The sequence below is a fragment of the Neolamprologus brichardi genome, chromosome 10 (assembly GCF_056152115.1).
Source record: "Neolamprologus brichardi isolate AB-2024 chromosome 10, ASM5615211v1, whole genome shotgun sequence".
NCBI lineage: Eukaryota > Metazoa > Chordata > Actinopteri > Cichliformes > Cichlidae > Neolamprologus > Neolamprologus brichardi.
Window position 1 is genome coordinate 27,236,751 of NC_142113.1, and position 19,510 is coordinate 27,256,260.

General features: G+C 39.1%; 1 protein-coding gene across 5 annotated transcripts in view; it reads left to right on the forward strand.

The window, feature by feature from the left end:
* The window catches only part of cadm1a (cell adhesion molecule 1a), a 471,405-nt gene that overhangs the window by 304,068 nt on the left and 147,827 nt on the right, over positions 1–19,510 (forward strand). For 4 of the 5 annotated variants that reach the window (XM_006785090.3, XM_006785091.3, XM_006785093.3 and 1 more), the window contains exon 2: positions 2,613–2,630. The exons of the other annotated variant lie outside the window; for it this stretch is intronic. In XM_006785090.3, the coding sequence (XP_006785153.2) occupies positions 2,613–2,630 (18 nt within the window). The remainder of the gene's footprint in view (positions 1–2,612; positions 2,631–19,510) is intronic. 5 annotated transcript variants of the gene reach the window in all.

Sequence of the window (19,510 nt, forward strand, 5' to 3'; positions counted from 1 at the left end):
GTCCCCGCTGAGGCTGATATAGCTGATCACGCTGGTTTACATTTATTTATTTTAAAAGTGGGTGTTTTTCTCTTATCTTTGAACTGGCCCACCATAAGTGACATATTTATTTTCTTGGCTGAATGAGAGCAGTAGCTTTTATTATAAAATTATCTTTTTGGCACAGTCTTTGGCGGTTAAAAAGTACATACAATACATGCATATATGCATAGATAAACGTACCGCAATACAGCAAAAGTCTTAAGCCACCCTTCTTTGCTTTTTTGAAAAGGGGAAAAATGCATGCAAAAATGTATTGAAAGGTGCAAACATACAGTGAAACACAGTATACAAGGCAATTGTAACAAGCTCGAAAGTCAATATTTCTTGCATAGTTGCATCAATTTTTGAAAACTCCCCAGCACCACTGGCTGAAATGCAACCCCAAACCTCGGCCATGCTTTGCAGATGGCTGTGGGCACCCACTGATGTACCTCTCTCCAGACCTTGTCCTTCATTTCTGTATTGGCAATAATTTGAACCAACAAATTCAGATTCATTACTCCATACGACTGATTTTAGTCCAGTTCTTGTGTAATTTGGCATAGAGCAGGGCGATATGACCAAAAATATTTATCACGATATACATTTGAAAATTTGCAATAACAATATAACTGATGATATAATTGACACTAGACAAAATACTTTACAACTCCACAACTTTATTAGTGCAAAAAAAAAAAACATCAATGTATTTTCACTTAAACAAGCAGGTGTTTTATGTGCATTAAAGTTATATAAAAAATTAACAGTGCAAATGCAAATTCCTTGCTGACAGTTCAACCAAAAGGCATTTCCAGTGGAAATTGGCCGACATATCCTCAGCATAACCACGTATAATATCCACAAAACTTAAAACGAGGTTATACACACAGAATACGGTAATATTATGTTGAAGCACAGTACGTATCACTCCGCGAGGCTCCTGCTTACGATAGCCGTAATGCTCTGACAATCCACCAAGCGGTCTGGGTTCATAGCTTAGCAAAGTCGTACTAAAACATTTGACAGATTTTCGAGCGCCGTGTACCACAGAACATCGTTTCGAGGTCAGTAAACACAACCAGAATTCATACATAAGGCACACGGGATTATAAGGGGCACTGTCGATTTTCAGAAAAATCAAAGGATTGATTTTAAGTGTGCTGTATTTTCCAAAAAACACGGTAATAACGACGGCCCGCTAGCATGCTCTAGCAAAAATAGTGCTTTGTTGTGTATCTGACGGACGAAAGCTAAACCAGTTCCACACCACTGAAGTTGCAGCATTTTGACAAACCAATTCTGGTTCATCCGTTTCATTCAACGATATGCTTTCGCCGCCATGCTTTTTCCGACGTGTGCGTATGAAAACAAAGGCACTGCGCGTGCGTGTTTTACTCATATTCTATCGCGATATTTCATTTTTCTATCGTTGCCCAAAAGTATACTGGTATTACCGTGAAGGGTATGATATGGCACAGCCCTAATTTGGCATACCTCTACCTTTTCTCCCTGTTTCCTTTGCTCAAGAATCACTTCTTGAAAACTACCCTTGCACTGAGGTTTCAGTGAGCAGTAGTTGGATTAACTGAAGGTCCAGATGTATCTCTCGGGTTCTGTGTCAGGTCTTCATTGGATTTTGTTTTTTAATTTCTTAAGGACATGACTTTCAGGTACTGTTTGTAAGCTGTGTGTTTTTAAGCCTTGCTAATTCTTCTTTTACATCTGCTAATCTAACTTTTTTCCTGTGCACACCTATGCCAGGTTTTCAGCTAATAACTCTTTAGGAATCACCTTGTTGTTGCAAAAATACAATTTTATGCCAGTCAAACTGTGTTACCTTTTCTATTTTCCATACATTCAATTGAGAACATTGGTGTTATTTCACATTGTTTGCAGAAATGTTTGTTATTCACAGGCACAGCACTGGTTGGATGCATTTTAATGTTTGAATGACTATTAAACTGCCTTGGACCTGAAATATAAAGAAACAGGGGTCTCAAACATGCACTGTAGTAGATCTAGTTTTTATGAGAATGTCTTTTTCTCTCCATAGAACAAAAAATAAGAACCTAGCATGTTATAAAATGATATCGTTTGGTTAATTTGTAGAAAAGACAAAAAAATGTGTTTGTGCATGGGATTATGTGCTTGACTGTTTCTTGGCTGGGAGCTGGAGCTTCCTGGATGTTCTGCCGGTTGCTTGGCAAACTCACACCGTTGCCTATGATGTAATTCCTTTCTAAATACGGTATTATTCTAATCTGATTCAATCCATATTTCAGTCCTTTAACCAGTATAAGGTAAAAGCTGTGCTATTTGTATGGCATAGCTAAGAGCTTTGTTCAGTGACTGTACAATGTTTTTAAAAATGCTGTTTTTAATTTTTAATTTTCTTCTTAAAAAGCTGAAAAAGCATGATTGTTGTTTCCCTTTGGATTCTTACCTGATTTGTCCTGTACTGTACTTGCATGCACCTTTATGCACTGGCAAATCAACTTTGAATGAGGTTTTAAATGCTAATCTCCCTTTCTGTTTCTCCCCACTGCTTCTCCTCTTCCCACCTACTGTACCCTCCTCCACAAACACAGGAGCTGCACAGGACCCAGGTAAGCCACCCCCACGTCTCCTTTCCTTCTCCTGACCACAACCTCCCACCATATTCGAGCTTTTGTTTCATTTCAAATACATGCTTCCTCTTTCATCTCGTATTTTTGCACTGTGTGTCAAATGTGCAGTCTTTCTCTCAGCATCTCTCAAGCTCACATTTTGATTTTTGTCTACCTCACCCTTGCGAACTCATGCTGCTGTCATTGATGCTGATGTCTTCTGTCGCTTACCGGCATTCTAAGTAGCACTAGCTCTAGCAACTTAGTACACACTGCACGAAGAGAGAGTTCAATGATCCGAAGGGTCTTATTTCAACAATATTTTTTTTCAAAATGAAAGAAAAAGCATTTAAAATTAAAGCTTTTGGGAGGGAAAAAATTGGACTAAGCAGTTTTTCTGTTCTACATTTGTACACACAGACAGTGCATTTATGTCGCAGACTTGTTGCTAGTGGCAGTGATTTGAAAATGATAACAGGATATAGCTTTCACTGCTTTGGTATTACATTTCATTGTTGCATTGTCGTAATTACCTATTAAACTTTCATTCAGGAGATAATGATGTTGCCTTTCAAATCAAATGTGTGTAATCATATTCTTATTAATTTTACATGCGAGCTGGAGTGTTACAATTATTTTGGGAGAGAAAGAGACGAGTATAGAAGGTGAAAGGTGTGGCTGCTGACACCAAACCACAACCACAGCGCGTATTTGTCTGTGTGTGTGTCTTTGTCAGTAGAGATTTGATAGTTTCTACCAAACTGAAAAATCCAGAAAGGAGTTGTTTTTGGAAAACGTGCTCTGAGGTGCATGTTACGCTGTTTTAGAGCAACCTGTGTGATCTGTTTTTCCTCTGTAGCCTCTGGTAACGACATCTTAACCCCATATATCGTGGTAAGGTCTGGGGTAAGTCTTCGAGATGATAATGATGATGATTATGGGAGGGTTTTTTGTGCAGTTTGTTTGTCTGTATTTCCGTCATCAGCAAGAATGTACAAAAACTCAGCCTGGATTTTATGAGGTGGAATATGGGCAAAAGAAGAACCCATTAAATTCTAATGATCCGGCTCACACTCTTGAAACTTGCAAAAAAGGCAATAAGCATTAGCTTTACTAGATCATGTGCTCGCTAGGATCTGTTGTAGTTATTATTATGATTGTGATTTCAAATGCCTTGAGCTGTGAAAAACAGGAATTTCCATCCTATTATGTTTACTACCACTTTCTTCCTCTATGCATTTCTTTAATTTCATTAAATACAAACATGTTTCTTTCTTTCTTCTCATTTTGTAGCCAAAAACCTTAGAATGTAATTAGGTTCACCCATTGGCTCAGACTGACTCACACAGATTGCAATATGCCTACAGTCTGTCTGTATTTATAAGTCAAACAGTAATTATTTGCAACCCTTCACCAATCTGTCTCAGAGTAATTGCAGTCAGTCCGTGTCAGGCCTCGATTACTTGGAGACAGTTTGTCTCTAACTGGGTGACCTGTCCAATCACCTCGTGATCTAAAATGGATATCCAGAGGTTGGGATTGTTGCCTTCCCAACCTCTAGGAAACCAGCTGGTTGCTGCAAGCTCTCGCAATCAGTCATCGGGCGCAAAAATTAAATGCACCGATTTCTCGTAGTTCCATCCAAGTCGAATTGTGCCACCGGTTAATATACAGATTTCAAAATGCAGCATTTGAGTTTTAGCAAAAATATTCCGTCTGCTGTGAACAAAAACTCCAGCAACAACTATCTGATGTACAAGCAAATAATTTAACAGCTGCTCCGCTGAATGAGAAAAGTGAGTAATGTTGGGTATTAAGGCCTGCAGAGCTCCATCCGGCGTTACTTATTGTTGTTTAAGGTCTCTGAGCGATTTAGACTGCAACTGGACGGTGATACTTTTCAGACAACATCTAGCTTTCTTTGACATTTTAATGTCCCCGACATGCTTTCTTAAAAAGTGTTTATGTATTATGTATTACACCATCCTATCGACACACTGTGCTATATAATCATTTTGGTGTCCTGACTTATCAGGGCATGAAAGCTGCTCCAACTAATACTGTAAGGCTAAAAGAATATACTACATTATGATATGAGGATGAACTGTCCTCTGTTCCTTCCTTGCTTTGCTTCAGCTATTCCTTTTAAAACATAGTGGCTTTTACTCAGCAATAATTGGGGTTTAGTGCAAAAATCGCCACCTTTCCAACAAAAAATTATGCTGCATATCATGCCATGCTGCCTCTCTTAACGTCTTCACTCCTCCTCTCACCATCTCTCCTCTACCAAGCCTTTTAATCCAATTAGCAATGCCAGTGACAGTTATTTATATGTACATGAATTAGAATTGAAAAGCAGGAGATCCTCCCTAGGGGCTGATTGGACGGAGCCCAGTCCTTCACAGGCCTGTTCTCGGTCACAAACCTGTCCGGTTGCCACCAAGCAGTGGTGGTCTCTCAGCTTATCTCATACAAAGCAGCGACAAAAACTCATTGGAACATGCATTGCAAATGACAGTCACCCGTTACCTTGGACTTTATTGTGAAAACCAAATCAGTGGGTACTTTTTATCCCCAGCACGGAAAGACTTTGACCGTGTTGTTTCATCTTTTTTAGTGTTTTCTAAAACCGTCACAATTTAAGAAATATTTGACACATTCAAATTGGGACACTCTAATAAGCTGTCTTCTCGGTGTTCAGGTTCATCTTAGATCTATGTTTCTGTTGCATTCCATTGCGTGGACTGAAATAGTGGGAGTGCCAAATGAGTGTGTAAGCTGCCAAATCTGGCTCGCTTACCCTTTTGAACTATTTGCCAATGATTGCAGTACTTCAGAGGGGTAGAAAAAGGCATGTCACAGTGCTGCCAGCCTTATCCTTTAAAGATTTTAAGGTTTTAACAACACGTTTGAAATACAGTTTTAGAAATTTCTAAATTTACATTCATTAGCAATGCCACTTTAAGTCCAGCAGTACAAACATTAACGTTTGCAGTTATAAATTAAGAGTTGTTGGCCTGCAAAGTCACTTTAACATTCCATTTGTAAAATTATTCACTTTTGGTTAATTATGAGTCTATTAAAGAACTCAATAAATGTGCCAGATGGCTTTTATTTTTGGCTTAAATTAATACAAAATTAACTCTAGGACTGCTTTATTTTAGCTTTTGGAATAAGTGCTCTCATTGTGCTTCTGTTTTCTACAACAAATTATACTGAAATAAAATGTAAAAGGAGCAACAAGATGGAAAATGAGTGACCAAAAATAGAGGACTGGATTTATTTTAGGCGTGTATGATTAAGCCGGTGTTTAAGGCATGTGATTAAATTCAAGATGTCTGTGAAGTAAAATAATATAGCTTAGTTCACAGCCCAAGAATAAATATCAAATTCAAAAAAGAAACAAGGAAAAAAGAGATGACACAAGGTCAGACAGTTGGCGCACTATTAATAATAGTTCATCGAGATGTGCTCTACTGCAGCGGTCCCCAACCTTTTTTGCACCACGGACCGGTTTATGCCCGACAATATTTTCACAGACCGGCGTTTAAGGTGTAGCGGATAAATACAACAAAATAAAACTACTACCGGTACCGAAAAAAATAAAATTTATTCAATACACACGTGAAAAGACCCAGGAAAACCAAGTTAACGACAAAAACGATAATAAAATAACGTTGAAAACTGATAAAAACCCTGAAAACCATACATTTCACACCTGAGCCTCAACTCTCGCGGCCCAGTACCCAACGACTCACGGACCGGTACCGGCCCGAGGCCCGGGGGTTGGGGACCGCTGCTCTACTTCCTTTCCCAAGCGAAGCATGCGGATACCGTTCAGCTCAAAGTTGTCATCATGTCGATGTGCTTTAATTTTGTTGGTTTTATACAAACTAAAATATGAATCAGTCAGTAGAGAACTTCCCATCTGCATTCAACATGGCTACAATCTTAAGTCTTTAAAAAAATTGACATAATTTCAAGGTTAGAAAAGTGAAAGCAATGACAACAAGCCTTAAACTTACAAATGGCCAGTAGGGGAAAATCCTCTGGTTGGGAAAATGTAATCTGGTTACACTGAAGTAAAAAAAAATCATTTGAAGTTTTTTTAATGATCTTAGTTATTAGTTTAATTTCTTGTTGAATTCTAGGTAATGTTCATGTTGTAAATTATATCCCATTAAAGGATCATAAAGTAGGGTTTGCTATAGGGTGAGCCTACCATTGTGACCACGTCTCTCAGATGGTCACACAGGCCTAGAGACTGGTCAGTGAGAAAAAATGTGTTTTCCCCTGACGGTTAGATGTTGTTGCTGGTAGTCGCTAGGAGAAATTAGTACCCTCCCAAAGATTGGCCATTGTTTGCATGAAAGGCACTGACTTGTCTGCCAACACTCGCCTTTTACTCTCTGAGCTATAGTGAACCTCGAGCAAAGTGCTTGCCTTTTACGTTCTGTTTTATGGTTTGTGTTTGACTATAGCTCGGATAGTATGGGTGAGTGTTTGCATACAAGTCAGTGTCTTTCATGCAAACTATAAGCGGCCACCTCTAGTGACCAAAGCAATCATAAGGACGTTTTTGGTACATTACTATATACCATTTAACCTAGCAACCCCCAGCAACCATTGGCCAATGGGTCAGGGAACACTTGTGGTTTAACCAATCTCTTGTGCTGGGTGACTTAGACCTAAGTAACTGGGTCAAGCATGAGCATGTTTTTCCATTCAAGAGTTGATTCAACTGCTAAAGTACTTCTCAGCTGTTCAAAATATTCTCCACCAAAGAAGGAGGAGAAATAATAGTAGTATCAACTAAATCACTGACACATTTTTATTTTAGTTTAGTGGAGTAAACCAGTACTAAAAAGAATAACGCTTTCACAGACTTGAAAACAAGAAAAACATTTCTTGTTGTCAGAGGTCATGGTGTTTTCTTAGTTTACCCACCACTACAGACAAGAGTTCTTTTTACCTGCAATGGGGACTCGCGTATTTGTTCTGCACGCCAATCAATAGAATGGAAGACGTGCGAGGACAGAGGTGGGCTGAGGGACAGCAGTTAAACAGAACGAGTCTTATCCATGTGTGCACAGACGGGCTCTTTGAACACATACAAGCATGCATTTGTACCTTTGCAGCCCCATATACACACAAACACGGCGAGTACAGCTCAGATTAATGACTGAATCAATCACACGCATACAGTGTTTGCTTGTCATCCTGTATGCTTTCCTTTTATAAGACAAGTTCAATTTCCCAGGCTACTGAAGCTCTATCAGCGTTTCCACAGAATATGTATTCAGCAAGGTCATCTCTCACTGCACCAAGAAATTTCCCTGCTACGAGGATGTGTCTTTGCTGTTGAAATGTCAATAGTCCCCCAGTCGGATGCATTGCAATCTACATTTGTCAATACATGCTGCTTAGAGCCGTACCATGAGCAAAGCATGCAGCTCGTTCATTAAGTAAACCTTTTTTTTTCCTTTTACTCAGGTTGATTCCTGTTGGCTCTGATTTATTCAGTTAATAAGCACATGAGGTCTGAATTTTATTCAAATGCTCAAGTGTTAATTTAAATAAGTTAGGATTTAAAAACTGGATTAGAAATTTTAGCACTACAGAATGTCATATTTTTACCGTTTAGGTATTCCTAATTTAGAAAAGTAAAAATATAAGAATTCCCCGGTGTATAGGAGGATTCAGTAGACATCATGCTGACTGCCATCTCTTGCCTTTTGGTAAATAAAATGACACCGACTGATGCCAGTGGCCAGTATTTCTCTTTTGTGTCACTTTCAGTTTTGCGGTCATTAAATGTTCAAAGATTTGTGTGACGAAGGACAGAAGAACTTTGAAACAGCCTAGTTACTTTTTACAACAAAGATTTGTTTGTTCCCTTGGCACAAACTGGGTTACAAAGAACCACAATAAAAACAAGAAATGCCACTGATACATTGTCGCACAAGTAATTGGTCAATTTATTAATGCAATTCGTCTATTCAGCCGACGACAGTCCTCTCGGGGCAAACCAGAAACCAAATGATTCCCTCTGCGCCAGCATTTGGTGACAGGGGAGGGGAAAAAAATGTATTTTAACAGGAACAAATCAAAACAGCAGAACCAGGCTCGGGGAGGGTGACCATCTGCCACAGCCAGTTGGGGTGAGGGTGAAGCAAAGAGAGGGAAAAGAAGAGCACAGAGAGACAACAAACGATACAATAGGAAGCACTCTGCAGGTTGGCGGGACCAGTAACAAGCTCTGGCGCCGGTATCATCCCAGATTATCACTGTTGGTGCATCCTTGCAAAAATATATCATTCAGACCTTTCAATTATAGATCCTAACACTGCCTCTGCATTATGCCAGGGAGAAGAGAATGTAATAAGATGTAAAGGGTAAGGGAACTGCATCCCATAAAAAAATTACAGCTCACACTGAGCATAGGTTAGACCCCCTGCTCTTGCCTGTACTGAGAGTAGGCACAGAGCTCAGTAAAACAGCTTTTATGGAGGCAGCTCCTTCTACTTGGAATAAACTAAAAAAGTTGAAGTTAAAAGTATAGGTTTCAACTTGCTGATGAATGTTGTTATTCTTTAAAGATGGAGCTACAGTAGAGCAAGCAAAAAAAAAAAAGCCAACAGTATGTCTGTATTGTTGTTCTGACCTTGTCTGTCTTTAATCTTAAATATCCAAAGTTATTGGGCCAGTCCATTTGATCATCTGCAGGACTGTGACCTTTATTACCTTTGAGGAAAACCTACAGATAAAGCAATAGCAAAAGTTAACATCAGAGATTTTTCACTTTATGAGGTTTTAATAATAAATAATAATAATAATACATTTTATTTATAGGCGCCAAGAACAAGCACAAGAACAATAGCAACAATACAATATAATAAAACATAGCAAAATATAATTTAGACAAAAAAACAAGCATGAAAGTAGGGCTGGGTATTGATAAGATTTTCACGATTCCGATTCCATTTTCGATTCTGTTTAACGATTCGATTCTTTATGGATTCTCTTATCGATTCTTTTTAAATAAAAGGAGAACACTAAGGTCGATTAGCTTAGAACTTTGTTTCATATCTTCTCTTTGAACAAGATAGAAATTTAGGAGTAGCATGGCCTTACAAACCCAACAGTGAGATCTTAAGAGATCCTTAAGAGATCCAGCCTACGGCTCTTCCATGGGGTGTCACAAGGTCCCCAGGAAAAAAATTGTAAATGTAAAATAATAAAATAAATATTCTTCTGTAGCAATAACACAAGAATATCCAGTAATGTCCCTGCCTACAATTAAACACATTCACTTACCATCTGCTGTGGCAAATGGGTGCAAGCCTTTGACCACAAACTTAGTCACTGCTCGGTGACATTCGTCTGTCCTGGCCTGAAAGGAGACGCTACCGGTAGACTGCAGCGAGAACTGCCAGCGAGCGCCAGCCAGACTCTGTCTGTCTCTCTCATCATGGTCACCTAAATGCACAGTAATGGTAGGTTTTGTAATAAGGCAGATCGCGCTAACATAATATGCACTGTTAGTTGATTATTTACCTGCCGCATTAACGGGAGAGGACGTGCAAACGTTACCGCTGCTGCTGGGTTGAGATTCACGAGTCCGGAGCGGAATTAAAAACACGACATTCATTTAAGGTCATCGCGTGTTTTGTGAGCAAATGCTTTTGCATGTTCGTAGTGTTTCCTCCCTTGAATGAAATATCTACTTTGCAAGTATTGCAAGTTGCCCTGTTGTCATCCGTTCTCGTAAAGTATAACCAAACTTTTGAGTGTTTGTGCCGCTTAGGCGCCGTGTTTCCTGCCAGGTAAGCGACGCTCCGCAACGTGGTGACGTCATTCGGGGCGACTGGAATCGATAAGGGAATCGTTTGCAAAAATGGCAAACAATGCCAAGGAATTGAAACAGTGGGAACCGGTTCTCAACAAGAACCGGTTTTCGATACCCATCCCTACATGAAAGTATAAAAGCTGAACAAGGTCAAAATGGACTAAAACAGAATCAGGTGTATTCTGAATAGATGGGTTTTGAGAGGTGATTTAAAAGTGGTGAGAGAGTAGAGTTTTGCAAGCATAACGCAAGCCAACGCTCCAGCGTGGCTGCAACTGAAAAATTATTCATATATGACACACGTCTCAAATGTCAGAATGATAACAATGCATGCTTCCAGTGTTTTAGATGTCTGCTTGCTTTCTCTCCTCACGCTTGATTCAGACAACCCTTGCAGGGCTTTATTGTGATGTGATCTGATGTACTGAGAGCGTAATAAAATCTAAATGGTTGAACTTTGACCACAAACACGTCTTGATCGTTAAGGAAAATGGCACAGCTGTTTCAACTGTTTCATCTCCTAATTAATCTGTCATAATGCAGATACAATATCATGGCAGTGGCTGTTTAAAGTAATTATCTTTGACATTTTCAGATAAATAGACATTTGCCTTGTTGCTCACTATCACTACCTGATAAAAGAAACCGGTGATTGAACTTTAAGTTAGACAAATTGTGTGTAAAAAAAAAAAAAAAAAAAAAAATCATGTGAGCAATATAACTGTCATAACCTCATCACTAAGGTAGTTCAAGGTAATTCAAAAAAGATTTAAACTGAAATAGATGCGTATGGGCTTTATGTTGCTATGCTTTATATTATTTTCAGTATAAAACTGGTGCTGATGTTGTCATCATCTTGAAGTTAAATGGAGTTAATTTCCAGCTTTTTGTTGTTGCAAAAACAGGTAGTAAGTAGGAGAAAATGTTGGGCTTTTTCCTTGAAGCAAGAAAAACATAGCCTGCTTTTTGTCCACTGAGAGGAGACGATTAAGCGTGCATACATCAAATCACATTTCAGGAATTATAATCAAATGTTTTTAAATAATTCAGCTACGGCTTGATATTTGTATTAAATATTCATTCTTTGATTAGTGGATGTAATAATGTGTACTGTCTCAGCTGTAGCTTTTATTGACATTTTACTTTGATTAAAACCAATTATCTTAATGAAATCAACATAAAATAATAAATGACTGTATGCAATATTTGATAGTTGCACAACAAACACAGCAAAGCAGAAATACTGGCCATTTTATAGCATCAGTTTTGTAGGAAATGTTTATGAACTGGTAAACAACCATGTGAATGTTTTAAAACTGTACATATATTGTAAAAAAAAAAATTAAGGAATATGAATATCAGCAACTACTGTGCTGATATGTATCTATCTTGAGGGAACTGATCAAATACACGTCAAAGAGAAGATAACCACTGAGGAAGATGAATGCATGACAGACTAAATGTTTTACCAGATGTAAACACCAGACTGTATTAAGTCAAACATCATGTTCTTTTCAAGCAGTCAGAATCAATCAGAAACAATCGGGATAAAAGAAATGTTTGTATTCAACTGCAGCCAGTGAGTCTAAGAACTTGGGTAAATAAATAGATGATGAAGAAAGAAATGTTGGTGTACAAATATTGCAACTTGTTTCAAATTCAGCTTATTTCAAGAATATCCTAGAATGCTAAAGTGAATGTTAACGCAATATCTGAAATCAACAGAAACTGAATCATAATTTTAGGTTCTGAATTGTGTTATTACGGGAAAAAAATGACTTTCTCAACATATAAATATAGCTTTTTTCTGATTCTCCAACTCCAACAAGATGTGTCTAGTGAGCAAATGATTAACATTTAAAAATATTCCAAATGACAACAAAGCATATAATATTAACCTATTTCATAGCTGCTAAAGTAAGACACAAGGGAAGAAATATAACAAAAGGTGTTTGCGTAATTTATTTAATGGTTGTAAAATAGTTACTGTGGCAACATTGTAGTGTTTCGGCCAGTGCTGCGGATCGTGGTATATTCACAATGCCTGCATTTACACTGCATTTAGCCTTTAATAAACTTTGGTTCTCAGAACTACATTTATAGAGATTGACAGACCACGTGACTTTTGCGCATTGCATGCCGGGAACTCGTGGCAAAACAATCCAAGTACCGCATCAAATGCAAGCATTTGCAGCACCGCAAAACGTTCATTCTCCGGTTCCAATAAATTTTTGGTTTTTCTTTGCCCCCCAAAAAAGTTATGTACAAAACGAAGGATAACAATGCCGGTCCGTACAAAGACAGACTTGATGAAAAGTCAAAGAAAAGATACGAGGAAAAAAGTCAAAGGAGTGAAAGGGTTAGACCCTTAGGAGCACACAGAGTGGACAAAATACGTTAGCGTGCTGCCCAACTTTCACCACGCTCATATTTATAATTATACGGTTCTTGGAGTGAGTGCATACACTCATGAAGTTTAGTAACTTCAGGTCACTGCAACAAGCCCAGGTACAGTTTACCGACGGATGGATACAGGACCTTGAAATGCACCGTGTAGAACGAAAGACCATCGTACGTATCATAAGTTTACCAGTCTCACAAATCGTCTTCATAAATACACATTCGTTAAACGTTTATTAATAGGACCTTTGAGCTCAACGGTAATTAATTAGTAGTTGAAATTACAGAAATGTAGCAGTGACAATAATATTGTATGCTGTAATCGTACTGGGCAATTAGTGATACAAAAAAGCTGTTTTACCCTGTGAATAAAAGTATATGTTTTTGTCAATGTACCATGGTAATAACAGAAGCGAAACGCAATATTGTGTCAGGACAATTCACTATTTATGCACAATAAACAAAGGAGCATAGCGCCACAATTTCTGTTCAGCACCAGACATGCTTGTAACCTATATCACCAATTATGTTATGAAAAATGACGTATTAACTACTACAAAACACTGACCTTTGTGGAAATGCTTGGAGCAGACTAACCTGTGAGCTGGAGTGTTCTGGGACGTTATATTTGGTCTTTGAATGGCTGCAATCCAGGCCATCCGTCGCCTCTTTCTTACTTCGGAAACATGGCTCGAACAATTTCTCTTCAACGACGTAATCCGATAACAACCGATCTCTTTACCCGTCGGCTTCCCGTGGCTGTCATGCGACCGGCTATTGCAGTTAATAATACAACAGCTTCTTGCCATTTTTTGTGTTTCTTTTTATCACTGTGTAACTGATTTCAATTGAAAGCCTGCGTGCGCTAGTACCTCTTGCCACGAGTTCCCAGAATTCTTTGCGGTTTTACCCCTGAATGACGTCACATTTTCAATCTCTATTGCTTTTTTTTGTTCTTTGCATAAACAGTTACGTGCAATTACAATGCACGTAACTTGGAAAGAATCCCTCGATGCTGACCACAAAGAGAGCTACCATGAGATTAACACAAGGCTTTTGCCTTTTTAACCCATTGTTTGGGTGCAATGCCGAAATAATGGCTTTATGAATTCAGCCTTGTACTTTAGACAATGCTGTTGCTGAGTAGAGTCTTGGGAGCTTGAAAAAGACAACTGGACTTCTTTAGGCTTGCAAAGGCTTCTCTCCTAGAGCCTTCTTGAGTACTGAAAAGGCTGGAGAGTCCCAGGCATTTAACCCCTAGTGAAGTGGCTCTAATGATCGTTGACCCACTATTGATCCTGTTAGTCGTCACATGTGTTAAGGTGTGAAGAAAAGCGTAGGTCATTACCATAGTGGATCAACTATCCTTAGGACTACTTCCACAAGGGCAACAATCACCAGGTGTTAAATACCTCAGACTCGCCTCTATTTTTTTTAGAACTGAAGGAGACTTTTTGAATGAGAGGTGAAATGTCTTCGCAAACTTAAAAAAGTCAAGTTATTTTCTTTTTTAGGGTCTCAAGACGATCCTGATGATAGATTCTGAGAGTACCGGTGGTAACAGCAGACATTAAAAAGTTGAACAACCCCTGCTCTAAAGCTTTGTGTACTGTCTGGTATTTACAACAGATTGAGCTCTAAACACCTGTCACTTCCACTTACAACTACAAGTGCAAAATAACAGCAAGTTTGTTCACACACCGCATCTAATCAATTTCTTTAATTTGTAGACCAGCAGTAGACCCTCTGAAAATTTTCACCCCTCATTAACACTGCTATAAAAGTGATTATTTAATCAAGAATATTGTTTTTTATTCGATTGTTGCTCATTGTGCTTACTGTATTTATAAGTGGAGCAGCCACAGAGGATTGTGGGAGTTCCCCAGTAACAAATGTCCCTCCGGCTGCTTTTCAGTATGGCTGATATACTTGCACTAAGTCATGCCATCAGCAACTGCAGTCACAGCTGTGATGTATGCATAGCAAGCAGTGTTTTGCCAATAACAGACTGAAGGTGCGTGAAATCTGCAGATAGTGTATGTTGCCTTAGCGCGTCATCTAACCAGTTCACTATGGTTTCTTTCTCTTATGGGAAGAAAGACTGGCGTACTGTCTGCTACTCTGAATCCTTGTCCAAAACCACGTTCATTCTTCATTTTTGTCCATAATGCTTCTGCCAACAGGTAACAGTTTGTCCGCCTGCTGATGAGGAACTGCTTTGATGTTGATGGCAATACCGTGTGGATATAGGACATAGTCAGACAACAGTTGTGTCTCTAATAAGATGTTCTAACCTAAGTCTGAACTTATTAATCTTTAGTCTGTCATTACCTCAATTATAATTGATTTCCATAGGGGAGGGCATTTTATTTTCTCAAAGCAATCACTAGAGACCAGTGTTATCAGAGTGTAACACAATTTTAAGTCTTCGCTGGTATACAGCCATCCCACCAAACTGGGTGGAGTGAAATGAAGTTGAAACTATTCAGCCTTTCTTCAATTTGTTGTGGAGTAGCACATGTCTCACAGTATATATGGCTGTGGAAATACACCGCCTGTCATTGCTTTAAAACAGCTTGACAAAGGTGTCAGTCCTACCCATGTCATCATCCTCCCATCTGTCCAATTCTCCAATAACTGGGGCAGTCCTCGCAGTGTCCAGTGCCCACCAGGAATGACTGACTTTTTGACGGCTGTGTCAACCAAGAGCTCGTGAATTTTTTAAAGGGATCGAAAAGCTCATACCAATAGATGATGTGCCCAAATCTCTCCATCTCCAAGCCCATGAACATTTAGACGTGTGAGGAAACTCATGTACCCCTTCAGGAATCTATGAGAAGGTAAAGAGCTTGTGCAGTGTTTCATGACTAAGGTGCTATTCCATATTTTCAAAGCCAGTTTGAGCAATTGGGAATCAAAGACCCTGGATCTTCTATGTGTATCCTGTAGTATATGCTGCTGGGTCACCGGTGAATCTTTCAGCACTTGCAGGTTGTTGGTGTGGGCCTCTGTGGATTCATCGCATCCTGCAAATGTCTATGCAACTTGGTAATCTCCTAAGGTTGCAGGCTGGGGCGATGCCTTGGGCAGTTTGATGTGTACCTCAGGCCATTCCTGTGCAGTTTTTTGCAGTCATTTAGTCCTGTTATGTTTTAATGAGATTATCACTGTTGTTTCCTTAACCTGTCATTTTTAATTTTATTCATCTTACTAAAAGAATTATATTCAGTTCCATTTCTGTTATGCTTTGTATTAATTATATTGCCTGTTAGTCTTATTTTTGTTGCAGGGCACTTCTTGATGTGTTGTTTACTTGACAGAAAATTGCACTGCTGAACATTTTAGAGATTTTTCTTAGACAAACACCTTTGTCATCAGTTGTTTGTCACTTGTCACGGGGTCTGAAGAGTAAACCTGCTTCACCCAGTGTGTGTCAGGAGCTGATGGTGAGATATCCCTGTTCTGCTTTCTCACGCTTTTCTACAGCTGCCTGACTCAACATAATATCCACATGACTGGCTGCACATTTAAAATGGTTCAGTCAGTATACACAGTAGGTCTACAGTACAAGCTGTTTTCTGTCTGCATTCTGTCTTAGTTTGGAGGTGACCTTACTGCAGTATAAATATGCTCAAATAAACATTCTGTGCAGTTTCCCAAAAAGAAAATGCTTTACATGGTCTTGGAGAATTATATTGGATGCTTGCATTATCTTCATATCATATCAGGTAAACAGTTGGGTTATGGTTAATGTCATTTTTGAATATATTTCAGAGTGGCTGAAATTATAGTTACATTCATGAAAACAATAACTTTTCCCATGGCTTTATTCAGTCCTCCATTTCCATTGCAATTAAGTGGGTAACCAAATTAATAAATTCACTCAATTAACTTATCATTAGCAGAAAAGGTTGCACCTCTATAAAAGCAGAAGTTTTAATAAATTGCTGGTCTGGACCATTCAGGTGTGTTATTAACACAATGCCACAATCTTCCCAGTAGAGGACGTTTCATTAAAATCACCCCAGGGTCAAACCGGGCAATGCTCAGAGAATTTGTATAAAACCCAAGACTTTACAGGCCTCAGTTAGCATGTTAATTGTTAAAGTTCATGAGAGTACAGTTAGAAAAGATTAAATAAGACTGCCAACTACAGTGCTAGAGGGATGGTGATTTGTAGTTATTTCATAGCCAAAGGATCTGGAAACTTTGCAGTCATTTAGTCAACCCTCAACGCCTCAGTATCTGGCCTGACGTCATTAGCCGTTTCCGGGTCCAAACTCCGCTTCAGGTCCCAAAGTCAAATGAACACTGCAGCATCATTGAGAGTTATAAACTGTCTAAATTCTTCCATTTTTAATAAAATGATCAGTGTGGCTGCTTTACCAGGTGTAACAATTAAGTTTAACATCCAGGCATCCATAAAAACAGAATTTATTAAATTTAACAGAGAAGTTAGCAGGAAGTTAGCTCGCTAGTTTCCACCTAAACATGATATATCATGTTCTGACTGAGAGATTTCAGAAGAAATTAAAACGTACAGCTCTGCTATCACTTCCGGCATAAATGAAGACAGAAAACTAAACAGCAGTGATGTTTGTAGGATCACTGAAGTTGGACTAGCTGGTAGATAATGATGTGATTGCTAGCGGCACAGCTATGTTAGCATAACATTAGCCCAGTGAAGCTGGAGGATGAACGCTAACTTGTTTCCAGTGATAAAATTTAACTTGAGGGTTCCGGGTTGTTTGGGACAAATGGGACCAAACTTCAGTCAGGAAAAGAACTGAGATAATCCATCCATAATACGAGGTTAGTCATTAATATACTGCTGCATGGGCTGAGCTGTAGTTACATTGTAAGGTTTTAAAACCTGAGCTTTAAAGTGGTAATAAAAACAGAGAGAGGCCAAAAGTATGATCACTGCCTTTTTAGGGGCTCGTTTAGATTAAAGAAAACAAGATACAAAGCATTAAAACATGTTAGAAACACAACAGCCTTAATAAACGCAGAGTAGTTTGGACCCTGAAGCAGGGTTTATTTGTCATCACCTAAAGACCGGATACCAAAAGACTCTAGAATCAAATGTGATGCCATCTGTCTGACAAAGCTTGGCTGAAACTAGGTCATGGAACAGGACAATGATTGCTAGAACAGAAGCAAATGAACAACAGAATGACTGAAAAAGAGGTGCCGTAATGGCCCAGTCAAAGTCCAAACCTCAATCTGATCTAACCTGAAGAGAGCTGTGTATAAATGAATGTAATGTATAAATGCCCGCAAAAAGAAAAGTGGGGTAAAAATTCCCAATAACGATGTGAGAGACTTATTTTCCTATAGAAAACGATTACTTCAAGTTCTTGCTACTAAACAAGGTTTTATGGGTGTTTTTCTTTTTTCATGACTCTAGAGAGTCATGTTCCTGCAAGAGTACTTGGTCATAGGGGGATTGTCTGATTGTTGGGGTTTGTGTGGGGTTTTCTTTGTATTATTGTGGGATGTTTAGCTTAGAATATAAAACACTTTGAGGCAACTGTTGTTGCGATTTGACGATGTATGAAATTGAAAAGATTTTTCTTCAGTTTTTAATAATGTATAACTTAACTAATCATTTCTGCTTCCCTTCTACCTCCTCAGTGTGCCATTTTTATATTGTGACTTTCTTGTTCTTCACTGTAAACTTCAGTTTACCCTATTTTATTTAGTGAGCTCCTCCACGAGTAGTGAAGTACTGACTGTGGTTTGTGAAATTGGCAGGGTAATCCATTTTGAGTAAGAAAAGAGAATAAAATATTGATATTTAGCACCGCTCTATCAGTATCTGTCACAAGTGGAAGCACAGTGATATTGTGATACAATATTTTGTTCCACCCCTAGTCCCAGTCATTATTTCATTCACAAAACATTAGCTGAAGAAGCACTGATGCTTAAAGCAGACACCAATGAATCATGATATGATAGACAGAAGGATGCTGCAGTGCCCTCTACTTCCTTCCCCTATTCTGTAATTCTGTCTCTCCTTCGCTGACCCCGGTAAAGGCTCTCAGCTTACTTTTGTTTATCTTTCAGGGGATATAGAAGCGTCTCCTCCTCCCTCTTCCCCACTGCTCTTCTGTTCTGTCTTTCTTCCTTGAAAGATATTTCCAAATGAGTGAGCCCAGACCACAGCTGCCTCTCTGACGCATTAATCACTTGGCTGACGCTCCCTCCACTCCCACGTGCACGTATACATTGCTTGCACACACACTTCGACAGGCACACGGGCTCTCGCTCATGGATAACCTGGTTTGACTCACATAAGTAAAGGCATGTACTGCCACCGAGTAATATAAACACGTGTCAGCGCACACGACTTGAGACATAGACAGAAAACATTCTGGGATTATACACAAAAGCATCCACCCACCCCTCAGATGGTCTTGACTTCCCATTCTACACCACCTCCCTCTCTCTCCATCCAGCCATGGCTCCCACATGACCCTCCATTTTCCTCATCATTAGCAACACCAACAAGCAGCAGCATTCCATCCATCCCTCCCTGCTACCCTTCCTGCCTCCCTCGCCATTCCTCTGTTTACTTCTTGATTTCTTTATTTGATTCCCGTACAATCCCTCCCCTTTGTGTCCTCTG